Source organism: Helicoverpa zea, chromosome 22, assembly GCF_022581195.2.
Source record: "Helicoverpa zea isolate HzStark_Cry1AcR chromosome 22, ilHelZeax1.1, whole genome shotgun sequence".
NCBI classification, from domain to species: Eukaryota; Metazoa; Arthropoda; class Insecta; order Lepidoptera; family Noctuidae; genus Helicoverpa; species Helicoverpa zea.
In genome coordinates, this window is record NC_061473.1 from 10,421,264 (window position 1) to 10,447,306 (window position 26,043).

Consider the following 26,043-nt stretch of genomic DNA (forward strand, 5'->3'; position numbering starts at 1 on the left):
ATAATCGGGGTTCCGTTATAAGCATTGTGTAATTTTTACGTCATCTCCCACCAATCTCTTACATAAAAAGCAATTCTACGTCACGAGGCATAACGTAGCCTAATAATATGATCCGGTTGTACAAATTACATGAACAATATTTCGCCCCCCGCCATTTTGCGACCTTTCGCGCGCTACAACTGACATTTCCCCACGTTTTGGCGCCAACCGCGCGCGGCTGTGCACAGACAAGCCAAACTTACTTTTAAAATTCGAATCGATTTATTTATTCGTTCATTGTGAATCGATTGTGACTTCAAAAAATAAAATATCGATTTGTTTTTTTTTGTGATTTATATTTTTAACTTTAAATATGAATATTATGTGAGAGTTTTTTTTAAAGTGTCGTGTTTTTATTAAATGTTTTTCGCCGATTGTTCTCAGGTGGGTTGACCTTACGTTTTTACGTTTCTCTGATATTTCGTTATCTTGAGAGGCAGACATTGAACTGCTTTCCTTTTCGTATAAATTAAGTATTTTATGATTTGTCTTGAATTGTTTTATGTAAGGTTAACGAGTGTTGAGAAACATCTGTTCCAAAATGTTTGTTTCGTCAAACCTTTTTGTAAAACTTCTTTCGGTTAACATCGCTGCTTGCTTTTCAGAAATATAGATTCGTTACTTACTGCGCTTAATTGAGATATAAAAAATAGATTTTTGTTTATTTTGTCGTTATCAATGGAAACCGCAATTAATTTGATTAGGATATAAAATTCAGTTTCGGGTTTCCGCCGAACCTAATATCTACTTCGATCGTCTTCTGATTAATATTATATTCATCAATCATTATTAACTTAAGTTTAGATAGGTAAGTTTGTGTCTTTCTAATGCCAAGGAATTAAGTAATGTTTACAAGTGTAACTACTAAGTGGACACAGGATCAATTTCTAGCTTAGGTAAAAAATAAATAATAGAGAATATGAAATAGGATTTAAAGAAGGCAGGAGAAATGTAGATACCTGATATTTAATGGATAAGCTTATTTTAGAGTTATTCGTTTATGTCTTTTGAGTGTGCGATTGTTTCTCCGGTTGTCTTACCAAGGGGTCCTGGATTACCAAGGTAACTGGGTTCATGAGGTAAGATAGGCATTCATTCCATGGAAAATACTGGTATTCAGCGCACCTGGAAGCTGACTTTACTGTAATTGGGATAAGTCTAGGCAGGTTGTTTAGATAAACAGTTGCTCCATGTAAAACATTGATACTCTACTGCATCTGATAAGCCAATACTGTTAAAATAATACGGCAGATAATTAATTCGCATTGCTACATTTGGTCAGTCACTCCAAAAGGTTTAAGAAGGTACGTAAATAATAACTGATTTTGCCCACCACTAGCTAACCTATTGCGCCAAAACTCTAAAATCAAAAGGACCATTTATCAACAATGTGGGTTAACATCTCAAGTCTCATAGGCGATAATTTCTTACATTCTAAGAGGCTACTTGTGTGCTAAACACCAACACAAGTGTGTGAGGCAATGTGTCGTATTTAATATTGCAACATTACACTAGTTTACACGGTTTTTATACCCCAGATGAAAGTTGTTGAATTTTATCTTTCTATCTATAGGTACTCTAGGAAAAATATTTTTAAAAATCTATCACGTCCACATTTGGAATTATACTTAATTTAAAAAACACGAGAAAACGGACCATAAACAACTAAAAATGATTAATTTTGGACTTCTTTTTGTAGGTTTCGGAATCGGTTTCTCTTAATATAGACCAGGAGTAGTCTCCCAACATATTTTCGTCCCAATAGCCTTGATGACGATCTTCAAAAGCCTTTAAATCCTGGTGAAAATGCTCTCCTTGTTCGTCGCTCATGCTTCCTAAGTTTTCCGGAAAAAATCCAAGTGGGAATGTAGAAAATGAATCATTTGACATGTTAACACCCATCTTATGATAATTTTGTAATGAATCAATCACTATCTCTTTATTGTTTTCACTTTTATTATTGCTTAAAAAGTCTCTAACAACAGTTTTGAATGAATTCCAAGCAACTCTTTCAGTCGTAGATAAAAGAGTATCAAACTTAAAATCACTTATGATTTTGCGTACTTGTGGGACGCCAAACACCCCCTCTTTAAGTGACATATGCATATACAATACCCGACTTAGTTTTCCTATTAAAACCCGAAGTCTTAATAACACAAAAGTAACAGTCATTTTCGTGATTAGTTGGTTCCCTGCACAACATTGGTGTACCAAATGATAGGTGTACGTTTTCGCCGGATGACCATCACAGTAAAGTGATTCTACAGCTCTCAGAAAACACATAGTGAGCCTTTTTTCTTGATTGGCCACAGGAAATCCGAAATAATGAAGATATGCAATTTTCAACGATTCCGTTATACGTCTTTTCTTCTTTATAAATATAAATTGTCCACAAACATAACAAAAGCGATCACAACTATAATTGCACTGTCTACGCGACATTTTTTTTTAAATTAAACAAAGAATATCTCTTAAACTAAACAAGTGATGCAACACCAAAGATCGAGAGTTAAGAATGATTCCTAAAAACAAATATTTGGGGGTAGAAAAAAAATGTGACGTGATAGAATTTTTATGTTGTTACTTTTAGAATGTACAAAGGTGGCGGAGAGTACTGGTACAGATTTTGCGAGGAAAAAAATAAAAATTTGTAAACTAGTGTTATCAGTGGGCAGTCAAAATATTTGCCAGTTCATTATGTGCCGAGAGAAGGGCTCTTTGATTAACATCATACATGTAGGTTGCTGCTAAATGCCATACAAAGATGCTTGTTAAGTAGATACTGCATTCATTTGTGAAGATGGTTAGAGCACTTTTTAACCGACTTCCCAAAAAGGAGGAGGTTCTCAATTCGTCGGGATCTTTTTTTTATTTTTTTTTATTTTTTTATTTTTTATGTATGTTCACCGATTACTCAGAGACGCTTCGACCGATTTGCAAAATTTTTTTTTTGTTTGATAGGGTTTACCTCCCAGGTGGTCCCATAGTCACCAGGTCAGGATCTGATGATGGAAACCCTGAGAAATCGAGGGCAACTTTCGAAAATCGTAGGCATACGTAGGGTAAAAACTTGACACTAAGGCGCATGTCTGATAACACTATGCAATGGTGAAGGCTTGGAGCTGACCTGATGATGAAGACCAGAGAAGGTCGAGGGAACTTGAACAATGAATGTGTAAAAAACTACCTCGTGTTTGGGCTTATTTTGTTCGTATTGACGAGACCTTTGCAACAGTGAAGGTTTGAAGCTGACCTGATGATGGAGACCAGCGAAGGTCGAGGGAACTCGACAATTGAATATGTAAACTACCTCGTGCTTGGGCTTATATTGTTCGTATTGATGAGAACTTTCCACTGCGGATATGACATGCGGATAGTGACAACTATGCTTGTCACTGAAAAGCTAAAAATAAAAAACTTTTTACAAAAAAATAAAACCGACTCCCAAAAACACTGAAAAGCAAAAAAAAACTATTCTTAGGTGCATCGGCCTAGAAGTCGGTGGCGTTATAAACTTAGTTACATCCATTAGACACCGACTTCTAGGCCGATGCACCTAAGAATAGTTTTTTTTTGCTTTTCAGTGTTTTTGGGAGTCGGTTTTATTTTTTAGGAAAAAAAAAACTTAATTCGTCTATAGGTACTACTATGAGCTAAGCTGAAGAGTTTGCTTGAGCGCATTTTTTTCAGGAGTGAGCCAATTTTAAAAAGAGCTTTCCTCATGCCATTTAAATATTCTTCTACATTGCATAGAGCAGTTAAATCAAAACTTGCCGGTGTTTACCTTGCATAGCTATACTTGATTATAGTACATAACCTCGTAATTTGTGATGACTATTATATTTCAAGTTCATTTTAAACCAGATATAATTATTGTCATACAAAATTCCGGAAGCACAAACTTCTTTGAACTAACTTTAAGGTCTTAAGTCATAAGAACTGTCACTTTTTGTAAAGATATCTTCTAATAGTACCTACATACTAGCGGGTTCTGTGGCGCATATACCAGTTTCTCTACACGCGACATACGTTATCGTTTGCTGCGGTTCATACACTGATCGTCCCGCACGAAAAATCGAGCGGAAAATCCGCTAATGTACAAGAGCTCTAAAGATCTCACAAGAAATATATTATTTAACCTGAAAAGACAATAAGATTAGGTATCATATACACAATTGACTTAAATTAACATACTACACTGGGTTATCATAAAATCGCGGTAATTTTGATCGAGATTACGCGAAGTATGTCTCATTGTAGGTCAATTGTCTTTGCTCCGAGATTCATGGCTGATACTTTAACGACTTGGAAAAGTTGTTTCTCAAGAACATTGTGTATCAAGATCTGATTATGATTATTACTAGCTGTTTCCCGCGGTTTCACTCGCGTCCCGTGGAATATACTACTACCGGTACCCGAATACAATATGTATAGTCTATCTCACCTGGGGATGGTGTAACTTACCAACTTATGAGTATGAATTTTTAAAATCAGTTCACCGTTTTCGAAGGCTTCACAAACAAATATTTTTCCTCCATAACATTAAGTATAGATGAATAAGTACAGATTCCGGCAATGTATCTTATAAATCAGTTAATTGTCTACTGCTCCCGTCCGTTGATCCGTTGGATTTACGCCTGATCTATCCCCGGTTGTGTTATTAGCATGACATTACATAGGTACCTGTTTATACGAAAAGGCGAAGAAGATGATGACCTGATTATTCTCAAAGTATTACCTCGAAATTAAAAGTTAACTGATATTATCTCAGTAAGAAGTTTGATTCAATATAGCTTGTTTTTAAGATCATCAAATAAACACCATTGATGGCCCACACAAAATAAAAAATGTGCAAGACAGAAACCGTTTAAAATATAAACTAAAATCGTGTTAAAAGTGTTCTTGACCACCACAACAGTATCCATTATTTCCTATAGAACTCTAAAGATTTCTAGATGTCGCAAGTTTTCAACGATTTCTGTCATTGTAGCGTTTCTTGCGAATATTAGCATTTATCCGAGTTTCGCACGCATGCGCGGAGTAAAGCTGTTTCTAAATATTTGTAGTACTGTTTGTTTTTGCAGTTATTGAGAAATGTTAGCAATTGCATCTGATGGGCACTTGGATGGTCCTTGACTATGATGAGCACTTGCATCTTCCTCTTACTTAATAACACGACTGTAAGAGGATTTTTTTATAATTTACATTAGGTACACTTAATAATACTTACAATCTATGAACTCTTTTTTGTTCGTTTTCTATACCTCTAGTAGGTAATACATATAATCAAGAGTATTTTTTTTTGTATCTAGAACTACTAAATCGATTAGAAAAAAATATTTCAGTGTTGTTGAAAAACTACACTGTTCCTGAATAAAATAGGCTATATATTTTATCAGCGTAGAAGTTCTCCTGAGACGCGGGTGGAACCGCGGGAAAACAGCTAGAATTAAATAAATGACTTAAATAGCAATAAATAGTTTTGGGTATTCACTTGTAATTTAGTCAGTGCATTACAATAGTAACGAACTGCAATTTATATGCTAACCTTCTACTAACGAACTTCAATAATTATAATCATTGACTCATAAACTATGACCTACACTTCAGAATAATATAAATACGGATGCATTCATTATTCAAAATATTTCAATTCAAATCTATGCATAATCATCATCATTATCATCATTATCAAAACAGCCCACCATAGAATTAACTATAGCAAATAATAAATATTCACGTTCACCACTATTGAGATCATGGCCGATCAAATAATCAACCCATAGAAATAGTAATTCATGTCAGAGCTATGGTCAAAGGTTGTCATTATGGTGTCAGGTAAATATTCTAATTTATCTTTAAATATAGGCATTAGGTGTTTTAGCTCACGAGTATTAGTATTAAGAGCATTTGTGCTTTAAGGTTGCAATAAGAATACCCGCACACAGAAAACTTTTAGTCTGCCGAAAGTTTCTTCGGGACCATAAATCAGTATAGAGATATTAATGATAGTGCACATTACAAAAGTCTGGCATTGGGCCGGTATCAGACCGACTGAAAATGTTGATTCAACATTTAATTTAAAACTGTGTAACAAGCATAAAGACTATTCATAAAGAAAGATATATTCATAAAAACCCCTAAACACTCCGTAAAATAAACTTGACCACAAAAATACTAATTGATTGAAAACAATCAGTTTGTTCAGCTAGTTTTGTGGTCGATTATACCTCAATAGTGTTGTGGTTTAGCCATGTGGTCGATATTTGAGTATCGATAAAGGTCAGGGTTAGCCGGCCAGTTGAAATCTCTTTGTGAACCTCGGGTACCGGTCAGTTATAAGAATGGTCAATTAATTATAAAATTTGTTGACATGATGACTCTTTATTAGATGGCTTTTAAAGATGATGTAGATTTATGTTGTTAAGTTTCATGTTCATATTGAACTATTAGCTTCCGCAAGCAGTTCCAGTCCCGTGCCTTGGGAACTTCCTTCCTCGATAAATGGACTGTCCAACACTGAAATAGCTCTACAGATCGGTTCAGTACCTCTTGAAATGACTGCGTTCAAACAAACACACACACGCTTCAGCCTTATATGTAGTAGTATATGGAGATATTGCAGTTAGGATAACTGTGGGATAACTTTATTAACATATCCGTGAACTTGTGTTAATGACACAAACATTAACTAATATAATACTAATACTGTTGTAGTATTTTTTGTCTGTAGGTATGTATGTAAGCTTTTGTTGTATGAACATATATCCATGCATGGTCAGGTCAAGAGCTCCAAAACTTGTTAGTTGCGAAATAAACAGTTTACAGAAATCTCAATAACTTTTATTTACTTTTTACAAATAGCTGAAGAATCAGCAAACATTCAAGGCGTTTTTATTTAATTTTCATATCTACTATTATATGCAAATGTTATGTTTGTCTGTATGCGTACCTTCTTTTTTGTTGATTGTTATTTAACATTGAAGATTGACCATGGATTCCAATATGTGTCTATATGTTGCAATTCGTATTTTTAATAATAGACCGATCTTTGTATGGATTTTGCAATATATATGTATTTCGAGAGCCTGTTGAGGCCTATTTGAAATAGTATCTAGGTAAGCTTTTGTCTTTAAGTTTCTAATAGAACTGTGAATCAAAGAATATTATATAGCAGAAGTGTATATTTTGTTTTAAACGGAATTTAATTTAATGAAACTTTATGAAATCGATGACTAAAAACAGTTGCATAACAATTGATATTACGGAATCTTAAAAAGTGAACGCTTGCCGTAAAATGGATTCGAAACTCTTTATTGTAAATATTAATTTACGACTACTTAGATATGCTTTTACTTTTTTTAATAACTATTTACATTTTTGCTTTGACGAGTAATAAAAAAATTGGTATAATCTATCCTTTTACTAATCATATTCTATTATAACGTACTTGACAAAATAATGTTGCTTGACTTTCGTGCCACTATATTTCTTGGTTGACTGTACGAACAACTAAAAAGTTTACCTGGGACTTAACCTTTATAACTTATTTGGATATATCGTCATATTTCAGAAAAAGAGTGCACCGGTAGTTTACAACATCATTATCATAATCAAAAAGTAAAACAAAAACAATGATTGCTTTGCCCTTTACAAACATACCAATAAAACCTCATTCCATGTACATTAATATGTAAATATTCAATAAACTGATAATGAGCAACAATTGTACCGGCTTTACAATATGGAGCGGGCTTCCAAGCCGGTGAGCGGCAAAGAATTAATGTTTCGCAACCGATGTCCTTAGGAACGTGGGACTGGTACATTTCAATTTATTTTGTACACTTAGTATTAAGGGTTTTTTTATATTGATTTTATAGAGTACTGAAGATTGTGTCAGGAGCTGTTATCACTTTTGGAGACTGAAGTTCAATGCTTTACTTACTGTCTCGCGACAGGTACGTGTCATGCACCTTAACTCAATAGCAATAAGTACGATTTTCCTATAAAACTGTTACCACTGACCTGAACTTGACTGTAAAAAATATTTTTACATGAAAATCGCTGCTGCACTAGGCAATTGAGTAAGTACTAGGAAAATTTGTAAGTACCATACTATATGTAGCTTACGTAGCCAGTCTAATAGGGCTCTATGGCTAATAAAGAATACTATATATACACTACACTACAGTATAGGACTTCTTAGTATAGGACTTCTTAGTAGGCTTTAAATCCGTTCACTATTTACTCTAAGGTTATCTGGAGGAATAAGTACCTACTGTGGCTTTGTACAGATGTGACAAACCTTTGAACTGTTCTGACTTCTCTTTACCTAAATTCTGTTTCCAAGTGCTTTGGGGAGAAAGTTCAGGCATTGGATGGACATAATTCATATAAAAGTCGGTCCGACTATATAAATCTATCTATACTGAATGTTCTACTTACATTCCATAATAATAGCACGTTTAATGTTTACAATGGACATGTTCTCAAAAAACGTTCAAGCAAAAAGTTCCCACGAATTTCATAATCATACAAACGTGCACAAATGTCCCAATATTTCACACTAATACACTAGTTCACGTCTGAACCCGAGGTCTGCACTATCACGCGTCTGACCTATACTCAAGGCTTGGCAAAAATATTAACAAAAGAATTTCATTCGACAGAAACATGGAGTTTTATGTAGAGTCACTTTACATGTAAGTCCAAGTTTCGGATTGCACGATAAACTGTAGGTCCCAGCTGTCACTGAAGTTCTTTGGCATATCTTTACGTTTAATCAGAGGCCAGTAAGTTTGACAACCAGTCTTACCTAGGGGTATTGACTTACCTTATCCGGGTAACTGGATTGAGGAGGTCAGATAGGCAGTCTCTACTTGTAAAACTCTGGTACTCAGCTGCAATCGGTAAGACTGGAAGCCGAAACCAACAGTTTGAAAAAGGCAGATGATGTTTTTTACCTATTTATCTCATCTGTTGGCTTTATAATATAATCTTTGATCGCTCTTGTGAACGTAAAGTGAAGGGTGTCTTACATTGATACCCAGTATTATAGAACCTTATATTTGTATATATCGTATTATTTAACATGGTAATAAAATACCGCTGTAAGTCATTATAGTAGGGACCATTTATATTAACTGTCGTTCTAGATTCCATGATCGTAAGTTTTAACGAGGTTGCTAATAAATTAAGTGTTTTGTTACGTACTGTGGATATTAAGATTTTCCCATGGATATGCTGTTGATATATACCTAAAGGGTTATTAAGTACAGGTATTTAACTGACACTTAGACCTTATTTTGGCATAAATGTTCAAAAAAACGTGATGTGAGATCACGACAGTATTTTGTTTTGTACCATTTTTCTATGTTATGAAGTGCCAACATTGTCTGACCATTTCACGAAATGAGCTTTTTCTACATGTATCAAAATATATCACCTCATACAAACAAATATAAAGCAAAACGCACTTATTGCCAAATAAAGAATGTTATTATATACATTCTAGAACTTGACCCACTAGCATTAATTGAAACGCGTAAAGTTAAGTAATAAATACATATTACATTAATTATTACACTCATTAACGTATATTTCAATAAAAAATATTAATCACACAGCCAGGCATGTACGGCAGATTTTGGGCGTTTAGCAGTATTGCTTGGTAACCAGGATAAAGAAATTAAAGTAGTCATACGCCATATATCAGTATGGAGACAGAATTAGACCGATCAAAAAGTTTGATTAAATACAAACCACTTCTTGAATATCAATGGGGAAAGAAAACTGGGCGATGGTGATTCGGGTCGATTTTTAATGAGGCATTTTGAGTTTATATGTAGTGATGTAAAATTAATTATATTAAGAAAGGGGAACTTTATTTTCGGAGAATCTATTAAGTACGTCAGAGTGACAGAGCCATGCGGAACAAAAATAAATGTTCTTGTTTTTATTGGTATAATACGGATATGTGAGTATACATATTCACAGTGTAGTTATGACTTCCTGTCATGTAAAAATAAGTATTTAATTAAATAAAATCCCTTTTGGGGTTTTTAACGGCCAATGGTAACCCTGAATTCGATAAGTTAAAAAACTTGTTTAATATTATATTCTTGACCTATTTTTAATTTCGTTGAGTATTTTTTTACAAAAATAAAACAAGATATTTCAATAAACTCGAGACAAAGTGACCATTTGTGAAGGCGGCTCGTGCGCACTCCGGTGTGAACATTATGTAACGCTTCACAATAGACGTCGTTATGTTATGCACTCTCTTTACAATGTACCTTACATTGTGATGCTTAAAATAACACATTAAAATCCCTTTTAAATAAATGTATAAATAAAAATAGAGAAAAGTAAGCTCATTTCTGAATTACTGCATGAAAGTCTGCAGAAGTTGTATATGAAAAAATTCAAGAAACCACTGGTGATCAACTGGTATTAAGATAATCATTAACGTGACCTACAATCACACAGTAAACGCAGGCTAACTGCAAAAAATAATATAAAAAAAAATATCTTGTTCCAGATGGCTAAACAAGAATGTACCACCGCGGGAGGCAGAAAATGAGACACTTCATCATCAGTGCAGTTCTTCTGCTGAGCTGCCCAGCATACTCTCACACCAAGTCTATCAAATCCACAGAGAAACCTGACAAATATGGCGACGATAACTTTGACAATAGCATCATTGATTTTGATGAAGACTACACTGTCAAATATAACAAGAAGTACGGCATGATCCCATGGAACTCCAACGAATATTTCAACAAAGAAACAAATAGATACACCATAGTTAAGGATTTCGATAAGAAAGTAGATAACAATAGAAATAAAACTGAAGCCAAATTAGAACCAACATCTACAATAGATTATAGTGTTATACCTTTAGAGCTGATTAGTACAACTGAAAATACTCTTCTAAGTATTATAGAAAGTACGGCAGAACCAGACTTAACAGTGATACCGTTACAAACAACTAGAAAACCAACACAAATAGAAATCAAGCAAACTGTAACTTTACCGTCTTCAACACAAGAAGTTGAAACTTCGACATATTATACCGAAAATGAGACAACAACTGATGTTACAGTTACTGAAAATAACACAGAAACCACCGAAGCAGATACATATACAACTTACGGTACATCAACTGATATGTCATTCAACGACCAAAGCACTTCGTTGCCTCTAACCAACGCGACAGAAGCAGACTTTGAAACTACAACAGCTATACCAAATACTACTGAGAAGGTGAATGTAAGCAGAGTAGATTTAGGTGCAGACGGAGAAGATTCAGACGTGCCAATATTTACGGAGTTAGATACAGAGGATCAGGCTGAGGTGCCAGAAGATTATTATGATGCTAAAGACGTGGTACCAACGACTGCTCCTAAGACAGATGCGTTGTCAGTGATTTTTGGGCTCGCTGGCAGTGTAGTGGAGAGCGTGGTGGAAAGTGTGGCAGAAAGAGTTGTACCTAAGGGTATAGTGGACTTGTTTAGAAGAATGCAGAGGCAGAGTGAGATGTTAGAAGCAGAGAGGCTTAGGAGTCGAGAGGAAAATGGCGGGATTGGTAAGCTAATTTATTTTTTCTATGGTTTTAATGAAGAAGATTCAATCAATTACTGGTGCTTAAGTAACTTTAGTCAATTTAAAAAAGTCATGGTGGCCCAGTGGGTAAAGGACCAACCTCTCAAGTATGAGGGCGCGGGTTCGATTCCAGGTCAGGCAAGTACCAATGCAACTTTTCTAAGTTTGTATGTACTTTCTAAGTATATCTTAGATACCATTGACGGTGTTCCGGTGTTAAACTGTAGGTCCCGGCTGTCATTGAACATTCTTGGCAGTCGTTACTGGTAGTCAGAAGCCAGTAAGTCTGACACCAGTCTAACCAAGGGGTATCGGGTTGCCTGGGTAACTGGGTCAGATAGGCAGTCGCTTCTTGTAAAGCACTGGTAATCTGGTTAGACTGGAAGCCGACCCCAACATGATTGGGAAAAGGCTCGGAGGAGGCTGAAGTAACTTTAGTCAATTCTGTAGTTAAATGATCTCATGAAGAAACTAAGATCATGATATTTGTAACTGAATGTAGAAATTATTTACGGCTGTGTGACAATGACACATTCATCTTAACGCCACCATGAAACATTAATGTAAGTTTGTGACACGCGTGTCATATGCAACATTTTATGGTTTCCATAGAGTCATGTGATTACTGAGATATAAACGTTGCACCATAGCTTAACGTTACTAGTATATGATTCTAGTAGCTTAAAAAAAGAATTTCGAATGCTAATTCCCTACCTCCACCACGTTTATACCAAATAGTTTAGATTTTGGGATCAATTTTTAATATCTTTATTTTGTTTGCGGTATTATCTTTGATGTTCTCAGCTATGCTGTCGCAACTCGCATGATAAATTTATCATCCAAAACCATAACATTCAAATAACTCGTTCTTTTGATTGACTACATCAAAAACATGACGAAACTATAGCAACTTGTTCTTTTCAAGCAACGCACAGTGTGAGAATCTCGCAATCTAGGGGGATTTAATTCCAAATTGAATTAATTAAAATATACAAGTTAAAAAATAATATTTCTTGGTTTACAAATAAATAAAAATACTTAAATAGTTTTATTTGTAGAAAATAAAGTTTTATTTGAAAAAATGCGATATGAATAAATTTTGATATTTTATTCACTATTTCCACTTTCGGCCTCATTTACGGTGGGTACAGAAAGCAATTTTAGGACATCAGGATCTAAAGGACTCCGTTTTCTCTTCATTATAAGTCCCAAGCTATGAATATATATGAATCTGATGATATGAGAAGTCTGTTAAGTAGGTCGGTATTGGTGTCTATTCGTGTCGTGTTTCTAGTGAAGAATTCCCTGTATCTTCGGGTTTGTGCCTCCTCTGATAACTGGCCAATCGGCAAAATACACGAAGCTATGACATCCCGGACATTAAATAAGACTTTGTGCACACTAACTGGCATGTTATACCATGAGTGTTCCCTAAGATACAAGTTTCTGGTTTCTTCTGTGTAACTATTGAAGGAATCCAAATCGACTGTAAAACCCGACCCGAGAGTATGATATGAAACCTAAAATGATATGAAACCTCGTTATTAATTCTAAATTTACCCCAGTAATATCAGCACTACCATCATGCTTAATGCTTCATCGGCCGACACAGTTACTTGAACGCTATCGCTAAGAATTTTTTTCGTACGCTTTTCATGATAGAACCTCTCTTAGGTGAACTCATAGAAAGTTCTTTTACGATAGCTGCAGAGTCCCTTTTACCAGCTTTTCGAAGGTTACATTCATGTGCAATCGCTATTTCTTCAGGGCTAGTAGACGATATTAGATTCTGAACTTTGCGTTTTTTTGGTTTTATCGCAACATTCTACAAAAAAATTATGTGGTCTTCCTTGTGAGTGGCCAGATGTAGATGGTATTTCATTTAAAACATTATCTGGTAATTTAATGCATTCATTCAACCAAGTAACATTCTTGTTTAAAAAGCGTTCGCGATATCTAACGCTTGCTGTCCATTTTTCGTTAAGTTTGTTACAGAACTTTCTTTAAAAAAACTCAATTTCATTAACAGCACCTTCCGAAAACTGTACTTGAGGGTAATTACCTATTATAAATGCAAAAATAGCATTAATTCGCTCCTCTTTCGCATTTGAGGTCCAAATATCAAAAATTTGTTTTTTTGTAATTTCGGCGGTCATTCTGGAAACCGAAAAAAAATGTTTGACGGTCGCACAAAATCGCAAGTTTTGTAAATTGTTCTCAAAAGTTAAGATTCTAAGCTATAAACTGAAACAATAGAAACACCGGGATATTGAGAGCATTTTTTTCTACACGCCTTTTATTTTGCATATCATCTCTAAAAAATGCTTAATTTAACTGTGCTTTTAAATCATGTCATTAGATCAATGTTTAACTATTACTTACATAAAATACACAATAACTTACCTTGAAAGATGTACAGAATGCAATAATAAACAAATAAATAAGACTATACATTAATTTGATCAGTAATCTCAAGTGAAGATGACACCTTAATTTTGTTGTTCGTGTTGTAAAGTTGCAACGATTATTGTCTTACCACTTTAACATTTTTTTATAATTTTTTTAAAGTACCTACAAGAATTTCTAATATGTAGCTATGACAAATGGGGTCTTAGGTATAAATAGGATATAACTATATTATATATTATTAGAATTTATATTTTGATTTAAATCCCCCTAGATTGCGAGATTCCTTCACTGTGCAACGGTGCGAAATTTTCGACATTTTTGTTCAAAAAGTGTTGCAACAACGCACGCGCATTTTAATAAAACGCTGTGGTTTTTGTAAGCCTTTTGCAATCCGCTATATTAGGCTGTAATGTGTAGACGCAAAAATATTGATATCATGGCAAGAAAATGAATATTTTGAAGATTTGAGGCTTTAGACCAGATTTTTGAGAAAAGGGTTTCAACAATATGAAAGGAAACGCAAATTAAATCAAGCACTGTGATCATAGTGCACCTGCTAGGGTCAATAATCCATTTCGAAATTATTGTTCAGCGTCAACAGCAATTGTAGTTACTATGCGGTACCGATCGAGTAACAAGATATAGTGCCGATTACATACAGTACTCGAGGTTTCAAAACTCCCTGAGAACATTGTATTTCTGCACAATGGTACATTCGATCTTATTTGTACAGAAATTGAACTGTCGCATAATTTGCTTGTGTTTATTGGTCAGGTGACATTTAAGGTGAAAGTATATGCTTATGAGTATTATTTAACAGCGGTATTTAGGTAAGCTCCAGAATATTGTATAATTTGCAAACGAACTCATCTTAGCACTTCTTTAGGTAGCGTGCACATTACAAGACCCAATGAAAAGTTAGATGGGATTCACGATAACCTTCAAAATAAACCATCGGGACAACTATCAGTCGACACTTTAGTATGAATTTATTTATAGATCTTAGTGCGCCCTATGTGACATAGGTGATGATGATGATGATGATGTTATGATTTTTTACCAACGGACCAAAAGCAATATAAATAGACGCGGGGCGGCGGTTCTTCGGTTGTTCTTTCTAAAAAAAAATAAACGTAGTTTAAAGTTAGGTATGATGAACATAGTACAAATTGTATTTTGATATTATTTGAATTCTATTATTATCAACATTCTTTTCCAGGTCAATTCGGCCGTGGTATCCTGAAGACCATATCCTCGGGTATCAGCAAGCCGCTCAGCCAGCTAATGGCAGGAGCAAGGGACATTGGATCTCTGGATAACGATCGAGGGTTCGTCTCCAGCCTGGCTTCAGGAGTCACCAGCGTCGCTAATGTGGCTAACTCCTTGGTCGACTCTTTTAAGGATAGGGTGCAGGCTATTTATCCAGGTGTGTTTGTAATGTACATTGCATTAATTTATTAGCATGGTATTGCAAATTATCATTTTTCGAGGATCTAGTTATCTAAATAACAAGGTATTTCTTGATTTTATTTTAATTTTGACTTCGTCATCTCATCCATCCCTTTTATTGCAATAGGAAAACAATTAATAGTTTGATACATAAGTCTTAAGTTCTCTTAAGAGCCATTGATTGCTGTTAATCCATTAAATAAAACACAGGATTCATTAGAATTTTGGAGGAGTTTGTAAAGCATCAGAATGATTGCAATAACTTCTTTATCTCATATTACTCCAAAAGAAGTATCAGTATAACCACCTGTCTGGTAACTCCAAAGTCTTTTATACCCTAACCAGCTCCTCACATCCCCAGGCACGGTGTGGTGCGGAGACGGTCGCTCAGCCACGGCGCGCTCCAGCGACCTGGGGCTGTTCTTCTTCACGGACACCTGCTGCCGGCAGCATGATGCCTGCAAGCTGTATATCAAGGCTGGGGAGACCAAGTACGGTCTCACTAATACTGGACTGTTTACCAGGTGAGAAGGTTTATCTTATATCGAGGAATAAGAGTGGCTTTAAGAATCCTAGATTATTTACCAGATGAAATTGTTTCTTTTGTTATGTCAGTCTGAACATATCGTGTTCTTCGTCTCTATACATTAGGTCCATACAATAGTCTTGATCAATACCTAGTAGGTATGGACCAATCAATGAAAAATTAACAAAGCTGAAATCTGTTTTAGCCGAGACATCACATATTTTCGAAGTTTTCTCGAGAAAATTGTCAGTAATCAAATCAGTTTTTGTCTCTGTTTTATCATTACTGCAATCAAGCAGTGTATGTTAGAGTGTTTTCGTAACACCATAGAAAATTATGATGTTAAGTAGGTACCATAAAGTAATTTGTATAATTTACATAACGCCTCTTATTGTCCCATTGTGTCAAATATCCCATTGGTCATGTAATCATCATTTGGTTACAAATTATCATGGTGTTTCGGAATACTCGGATTAGGCTATTTAAACTCATGATCATGATCATAATGCTTTTGTAGGCAGATCAGGGTCACTTGCTAAATATTTTAGCTTATACAGTTGAAATTATATAGCTGTTATTAAGGCCAGGTGTGATGTCCAAAAAGTTATATAAAAAATAGGCAGTTAATTTAATTTTTCGTGGCAAAACAACCCGCTGACTAACGGTTTTGTATAGATGTTAATGTCATTACAAAATAGTGGTCTACCATTAAAAAGGTTTAACAGACACGAGATTCGTACACAACCTAGAAGAAATCTTAGCCTCAGAACTTGTAAATTAAATAAAGGCCAGCATATGAAATTCTTATAAGAAACAGATCAAAATTAATTACCCAAGCAATAGGCATTATGGCCGCCAATTACAGCAGCTAAATCTTTTAAGATTAATAAAAACTTCTGTTGCACCACCCTGGTGCAGTCGAGTAAGAACAATGATTGAGTTGCTATAGAAACCAGACGACTTATTGTTGTTTTATTTTCTAAGCACAGATAATGTACAAAGATAGAAAATTCATGATACGGTTCAGTGGTTTCTGTGAATAGGTCACCAGTTGTCAAGAAGCGGAAAGTATGTTTTTTCTCTTCGTCCGTTTTCCATTATTCTGTTTGCGTTCTGGGGTCGCACTTAGAAATTCCCATAATATCGGATATGTTTGCTTTAGGTTAACAATAAAGTTCTAATTTGCTTTTAATATTATCTCAGAAGTGTTCTCTTCATCTTCCTGTCCTGTCCCCAAGATAGGTGCATGGGGTCGGCGCATTATACATATTTTCCACTTCCATCTCTTTATATCAGCCGTCATACTAACCAGACTCCCCTTTCATAGATATTACAAAACAATTCCTTTAATAAAACTAAAAATCATTCAGGCAATAATACCTATGTATATAATATACACGTTTTTGAAAGTATTGCTTAAAGAGCCAAGTAGCCTTAAGCAACCAACTTCTTGAAAGAACTAAGATCGTGCTTACTGCAAGATGCTTAAGTATTGTATGACTCCAGATTCAAGTAGAATCGATGTAGAAATATTGACAATATGCAGTAAACACACATATGTACATTAGGAAATCTGACCTTATCAGTATTACATTATTTATGTTTGGCAAACTTGTCAATTGGCCGAGCCCATAGGATATTAACGGTATTAACACCATTTTCAATAATAATTACTTATATAGTTTTCGAAACTCTGCCTATTGATAGACAGTAGAAGGCCGAATTATTATTGTAAGGTATGGCATTAAAAATAATTCGTGATGTGGGCGTGCCACGTGAATGGTGATAATTTTTATGTTGTCGATTTGTCAAAAGCTATGGTTGTCTCAAGCAATTTCTTAATAAGCTATGTCAATGAAATGAATTATTTCAATGTATGGGTGATTTACAACATTCTGTGTTATCGCAGGTTATCAGGCACTCTAGGGAGATTATTGCGTGACTTTTTATTTTCAGCAGTAGCTAATTATAATCTATTAACATAGAAAATAATAGTGGTGAAGGCCGAGCGCTCCGGAGGCAGTCTTTGGCTTTTTTTGACTTTCCAAAAGTGTTGATTTTAAGCCTTTACTTAGTTTGATTAAACGATTTTGATTTCATAGATTTTCTCAAATTACAAAACTTCAGGCCCTGATAAATTCAAAATTATTATAGAAAGTCGTTAACAGTAGATACGACATTTTTTGGTATTTCTAAAATAATTACACCCTAACATTATAATTAAAATTGTACCTACATACAATTTGGTTAGTGGGTCACGATATTCGCGTCCACGCTCGGCTTGCTCTTGCGCGGTGTTCAAGGGCGCGACGCGTGCGCATATAGCCGCGTGTAGGTTGTAGTAGAAGAGTTGCGTGCGCGCATGCTCGCGTGCCTGTTAAGGTGTGGTAGGTGAATGAACTGAAGTTTTCTTATTATTTTCCTACAAATAGACACACCTCTAGATGTCAACATTGCACAATTTTGTGTCGATAAAACAGATTTTTTATCGAGTGATTTATTGATGTTTTACTCATAAAATTTAAGTTACTCATGTTATATAATTGTATGTAACTTTTGAGATATAGTTGATCAAACAGGCAACTTGTTTCAGTCAGATTTACGAATAGACCTTTCTTTGGCCATCGTCTATTTCATAAGCTTCAATCATTTTCTTTTTGTTCTTGGCCGTGGAAAGGTCATTGCCCTCTACCGAGTTTCCCAGGAACACCCTCGTAACTATTACATCATGTCGCTCATTACGGCACTTATTTTTGCCTGGGAAATGGCCTATCGAACTAATTACAACACAAATCATAACACTAGAAACTTCCTTAACCCTGTAAGTGCTGCGGACACTGCTAATATGTACATCCTACGACAAAAAATATACCAATTTATTCACGCAGTTGCAAACCACCTTATGTGGTAGGCATAGAGTTTAAATTACCATGTACTTATCAGTGTTGTCTAAGTTTGTTCGCAATGTTCTGCTCGAGTGGGTGAAATTGCCCAACGGTGGTGTCGACAAAGATGATTATATTGAATAGATCGATTGATTGGATCGAAGCAGCTCGAATATTGCCAATACCGTGAGACATACAAGGTGAATGAATTCTTGCTAGTTTTCATATGTAGTTGGGTTAGTCATTCACATGTCAGTGAATTTGTTTAAAGAAAGATTTTGGGCTGTCATGGTAACTTTGTCGCTGGGTTGCGGCAGTCGCTTCATGTAGACTGTTCAAATATTTCCAAATAGAGCCCTCTTACTTCTTGAAAAGTCGGTTAAGAACACTGGTACTCCGCTGCATCCAGTTACACTTACTACTGAAAGCTTATACTTCTTGTAAAAGTCTTGGCAGGAATTGCTTCATTTCATTTCCAAATGGGATAATCAAATCATACCAAACCTTGAATACAAAATTGCTAATCTGCTTTAGGATACTTACATATATTGTTATATCCGTAGGCTCAATATTGCGCACTCAATTTGACCCAAAACTATATTGATTGCTAAATTCGCCAAGATTATCAGGTTGCTCAGCAGTTGCTCGCCTGCAACCGGTTGCCGAGCCTATGGTTGCTATCTGATTGTCACGACTGGTTGTCGTCGTTACTTATGATGATAAATTATAAGATGGCATAGAAATGTGTAATTTGTTCTCGAAGATTTAAATCTGGTATTTTGTAAGGATATTTGATAAAGTTTAATTTAATCATTGTTAATGTTATATTCGATAAAATATCAACATCTGTACTTTGCTGCTTTGATCACCTGTTCATTTTTAGATAAAATATGAATCCGGAGGCTATTTTAATTGAAGTAGGTAAAACATAACTAGCTTATGACTGGAACCGAATAAGGGAAAATTTTACCGACAGTTATCGTTCGTTTAATCGGCAATTTGTTTTACTATGAGACTTGGATTGAAACCTTGTGCAACCTTGCTAGGTATACAAGGTGTTGATTTGCATTTGTGCCATACTTCAGGAGGAGGACATAAAATACGTAAATAATCGATTGGAATTACAGTAGACGGGAAATAGCTAATATGCACTGCTTTTTTTGTCATTGTAATGTCGTAGTATTTCAGAAGTAATCCAATTTTATGAATGAAATTAATGAATAATCGTTGCGTAGGCTTTGTGTTTGCGTTTGTATGAGGGAGCAGCACGGTTTTAAGGCCAGTAACACACGCCCCAAGTTTAAATACGGCTAGATGACGTTGACGGAATTCCGAAAAAAAAAAATTACGTACCAATTTTTTTGTTGATTTGTATCGAGAATCATTAGCACAATTACGTCCTTCAATATGGCACGGATGCAAATCAACAGCTTGTATATTAATTTTTCTGATAAAGCACTGTTTTATTTTTTCAAACGGACAGACGGTATAAATGGTCCTTACATAGCCAGTGTTATTAAACAAATGTACCTACATAAGTTGTATTAGTACATGCATCGTTGAATCAGAGCCACAAAGTATCACAGTTAGTGGTTAATCTGACGGAACAACTAACGTTTATGTAATTATCGTTTACTACTAGGGTCCAAGCCGTAGTCGATTATATTCAGCGATTTACGTGTTTGCGTGTAAAAGGAAGACAGATAATATCATCATCCTCCGAGCCTTTTCCCAATCATGTTGGGGTCGGCTTCCAGTCTAACCGGATTCAGCTGAGTACCAGTGCTTTACAAGAAGCGACTGCCTATCTGACCTCCTCAACCCAGTATCCCGGGCAACCCGATACCCCTTGGTTAGACTGGTGTCAGACTTACTGGCTTCTGACTACCCGTAACGACTGCCAAGGATGTTCAATGACAGCCGGGACCTACAGTTTAACGTGCCATCCGAAACACAGCCAATGGTGTCTAAGATATACTTAGAAAGTACATACAAACTTAGAAAAGTTGCATTGGTACTTGCCTGACCTGGGATCGAACCCGCGCCCTCGTACTTGAGGTTGGTCCTTTACCCACTAGGCCATCACGACTCTTAAGAAGGAAGACAGATAATATATAGGGAATTTAATAATTTGCATAATATTATGCATAGTAAATAGGTGGCTTAACATAAATCAAGCTTGGTTATGCATTATGTAGCATTCTGAGCTGAATATTATTATTGTAACTAAGCCTTTGTGAAATAATAAATCTTTACCACAGGATTTACTTTTTGGAACCGTGCCTGTAGTTCCTAATAGGCATACAACTAAGACCTTTTAGAAATAAACTCTTTGATTTTAATTGATCCATTCCACTTAAGTTACAAAAACGAAGACTATCGAATAAACAAACCTCTTTCTCTCAAAATCGGGTAAAATACAGACATAACTCTACCAAGAAAAACGAGTTACATCTCAGTTAACCCCTTTGTATTCAAGCGTTTAACTATTATCTCACACAATGCTTCGGAAGCTGTTAACTGTATCATTAAGTACATAACCGTATTGCGCAATCTTGTGTAACCAGACGGAAGTTATTCAACCCGCGGTTAATTGTCGCCGTTACCTGATAACTGTGACTTTTGAACTGCGTGTAAGAGTTTAACTGTTTTATGGTGGTTTGTTTTTTGTAGGACACTGTGGCTTTTCATTGGTACCTGATTGTGTTATACTACTTTTAATAAAACTATCGTCGAATAGGAAAGAGTGAACCTAAGAATAGATTAGTGCCTTAGATCTTAGATCTTCACGTGCCAGTATGAAATATAGCCTATGTACTTGGGAATCAACAGGTGAAATGATGTAGTTTCCTATATTGAAATTATTTTCATATCGGGTAAGAAGATTTGGACCAATTTTTTTATTCTTTACAATAATAGTTTAAATAGTCAATTTCGGCAATCCCAATTTTCCCCACCAAACACATCCATTTGACTACTATATATATACTTAAAATTCCAAAAACCCAAAAAAATCATGCGGGTTACATACCACTGTCACTCTAACCACACTTTTCACTACATTCATACAAATTGCACTTCATAAAACCAACTCCAATTAGCATGTAACCTCAATAGTAACAAATCTATGTGTTAGTAATTACCGTAGAGAAGTAAAACGGCAGTAAACATGTGCATCATTAGATAAGCGCTTGCGCAAGTGATCGGCGCTAGGAGAAAGTTTGTGCTTGTTAGCGCAGACTATCTGTGGGGAACTTGTTATGGGGATTTGGGTTTTTAAATGATGTTTTTGTATAGAACAAATTAAAGAATTAACTTATAATTGTTTGTTATGAAGCTTTTACATAAAACTGGACATTATCATTGAGTTTTTAAACTTAATTCCATCCAATTATTGCGTTTGCGTTCAGTTGAATTAGTTTTACTAAAGTATTGTTTGATTTTGTCCGCTGAGTTGTCATGTTTTGCTAAATTATTTTTCCTTATCTAAATTAGGAAAACTTGTGAGGTGTGACTTGTTGTTCAATCACAATTATGTTATCGTTTATAAATATTTCAAAAGATAATCTGTGTAGATAATCTTCTACAATCTACCAGGCACATATCCTTGGCCCTATTCCTAATTGTATCACATGTTATCTAACTAGAGTCGTTAAATAAAACGGATTGACAATGATCTTCAAATGATGATCTAGTTCACCTAGACCAGTCATCTAGGCCTGAGCTGCATCATCATGACCTACCTTGAAGCAATGTTTGGCAACTGTTTACGATCAGCCTTTGAGTTGAAAGTGCTAACCATTTTGTAACGGTGACCGGAGATAATCGCTGGCTGTTTGTCACCAATTAATATTATGACGGTTCTTTTACTGCTGAATATTACACAGAGCGACCTCCTCAACTCAGTTATCCGGGCATTCCGATAGCACTTAATACGACTTTCAGATCTAGCTTCTGATCATCTGTAACGACTGATAAAGATTTTTAAATGACACTACCATATTCCAACTAGTGTAACGTGTCTTCCAGAACACGGAAGAACTTGTCAAGATGGGCATCCTTCCATGGTCTGACTACCCTAAGCATTGCTTAACCTTTATCATTAATCGACCCGTGTGCTTGATGTAGCTACGAGCTCTTTCTTGCGCTATTTGATGACTAAAGATTAGTATCTCCCTAACCATGTTCATATTAATTCCAGATCGCACTGCAGTTGCGACGCGAAGTTCCGCGAGTGTCTCCGGCGCACCAACTCGCTGGTGTCGGCGCAGATCGGCGTCACCTACTTCAACATCCTCGGGCCGCAGTGCTTCAGGAACACGCATCCTATCGTCAAGTGTGTTAGGAAGACCAGGTGAGGGGGCAGTTTTTTTTTTATAGACGATCTTCGTTTTGTTTGTCACACAATTTTCGTAATTTATTTACTTACCTACTTCGTCACTTTAAATAAAGGAGAAGCTGACTGACTAATATATTAACGCTGGGCCTAAACTATAACGTTCCTTTTGTCTTTGTAGTTGCATCCTCTAAGGGAGTAATATGGATGTGATGTTTCATCATGTGTAAAATAATTTATAGATGTAGAAAGTCATCCCATAAGAGGATTATGTGGTGGTGTAGTGCTATTATCTTATCAGTTTTCGAAGCTGTTTGAATTAAAGTTATCTAATAAAATCTAAAAATTCTTTGCTTTATGTTCCAGAATAACTGGTCAGAAATGTGAAGAATACGAGTTGGACTACACCAAGCCTCGCATGTGGCAGTGGTTTGACAACGAGACCTTCTGAGACGCCTCTTAAATAAACAATGGAAGATCTTCGAGACACAGAACAGTAAACAGTGCCTTACACCTTGCCTTATCTAATAAATGTTCAGTCATGAATACACAAGTGTGAATTTGTCAAAGACTAACATGTTGTCTAAGGGTGGGTTACACCACATGACTATAACGATAACCAAACAATAACCAGCCGTATACTTGCCGCCCATTGGTCAAATCAGCAATTTGACAACTGAAAATGGTTCGGTTATCGTATAAGAAGTTAAATGGTGTAACTCACCGTAAAAGTGAACAAAATAAAATCATTTAGAATTAAGTCAACTAATGTAAATAATATTAAGTTAGTGTTTAATTATTTATTGCCTAAGAGAAAGTATCCCATCCGTAGAGATAAATGAGGACAGAAGATTATGCTAGTTTTTAATATTTTTGTAATAAAATAGATGATAACAATTTTGGAAGTACAATGCTTTGTTTTATTTTTCGTTCCTAATTATCTAGCGTGTTAATCCGCGTCTTCCGGACGAAATATGGGTCTTTATTATTTTTTTTTAATGAATAGGTTTGTATGTTGTGTCTTGAGCGATGCATGCTGTGTTATGTACGAGTCTCGTTAGGAATGACAATACCTAATAAATAATTAGAGAATTACAACTCGCCTCCTTTTTATTATATGTATTAGTATACATTAATGTGAATACATTTTAGGTACAAAGGTTTTCAAATAAAACAACAATTATTTATATAATAAAACATCAGAATATATTTCGAAATTACATTTAACAACGGATAAACAATTAAATTACTGCACAATAATACTTAAAAAATAATAAAAAAGAAATATTTTTCTGCTCTCTTTTGAGCGATTTTAAACTGTTAAATTGATATTAATTATTTTGTGCGTAAAATGTCATCAGAAAATTGTGTATATCAGATATGTTATAATGAATAATATTATTTTATTTATTAGTTCAAAATGATATTCCGATGAGACAGTCGATTGGCGTTTTTATTTATTTATTTATAATATATATTATTTAAAGTATAATGTTCTAGAATGCGCGGTACACTGTTTTTTTAAGCATTTTGTTTGTCTACTTGCAAATAAATAATGGATTACAGTTGCAATTACAGTTTTTATAATTATTATAATATTATATGCATATTTATGTACGTCATAATTAGTAGCTTTTGGCTAAAATTTACCTTTTGTTGTGATAAGTTGCCAACGATGTAGTCATTTATTTGCAAATAGACAACATTTTCAATTATTTTTATTTTAAACGTGTACATTTTTTCCAAAAAGTTTATATCTTACAAAATGACGGTTTGTCTACTACCATTAAAAGATTTAAATTGCTGTAGGTATGGATAAATGGTGTTATCTAAAATGTCGTAATAATACACTGACAGTTAAATATTACCTGATATTGTAAAAATATAGGAAGTCACTGATTTACATACAAAAAAGTTTTGGTGTTTCGATAAAATCGTTTTAGATTTTTCTTTTCACTTGAATATGTTTTATTATTTTTTACAATATCAGATGTCATGACACCTAGTATGTTAGATAATAACACACATAAAATTCATAATAATATGAAAACACACAAAATGACGTATTCACATGGAGACATCGACTATAATATATTTTACTATTTAAATATAAAACTCTAGAGTAAGCTACGCCTACTAATCTATGAATATCTATGGGCCTATCAAATATATAGATATATTGCTTAACGTGGTCCGATGGGATTCATTTCATTAGGCGTGAACCTATTTAAGGTCAATAAGGTCTATGACGAGCATTTGGAACATGGAATCTTAACAAAACCAATATAAAACATTCTGACCTAGGTTACATCGGTACCCTTATTACACTAAATTTGCGCAATTGTATTTTAATTTTTATCTAAAGAATTAAAAAAAATATCGAAAGAATTGAAAAAGAGTCACACTTTTTTTTGTGCCTAGAAATAAACTTAAACTTCGATGATGCTGAGTCTATATTCTTTACCCTCTATTTTTATCAATCAATCCAGTAGCTTTGTTATATAAAAATCACCTCAGTCTATGAAAAAACCATAATCTCAAATTCCATGTTCCATATCGCCCCGACGCACACAAGTGAAGATAGTCACAACTACGTGACTCTCTCACCAGTGAGCGTGAACAAATTCGCAAAGTAAGCGAGGGAAACAGAAAGGACACAGCAGTAGAATTAGCTCCACATTCCAGTCAACATCAAATTAATAGCATTTACGTTCTTCTTCACTCGAAAAAAGTGTAAACTGTCGTAAGTCAACTTACGACGTTATACGCTGTGGTTGCACGAAATTATTTGCTCT

At 34.9% G+C, this 26,043-nt stretch overlaps 1 protein-coding gene across 1 annotated transcript; it reads left to right on the top strand.

Moving 5' to 3' along the window:
* Positions 1-162: 162 nt before the first annotated feature.
* LOC124641516 lies at positions 163-24,159 on the top strand. The gene is made up of 6 exons (XM_047179611.1): positions 163-423; positions 10,580-11,626; positions 15,272-15,478; positions 15,863-16,025; positions 23,114-23,266; positions 23,615-24,159. Exons 2-6 carry the CDS (start codon positions 10,594-10,596, stop codon positions 23,697-23,699), a joined length of 1,641 nt encoding a protein of 546 aa, XP_047035567.1. The 5' UTR covers positions 163-423; positions 10,580-10,593; the 3' UTR covers positions 23,700-24,159.
* The last annotated feature ends 1,884 nt before the right edge of the window (positions 24,160-26,043 follow it).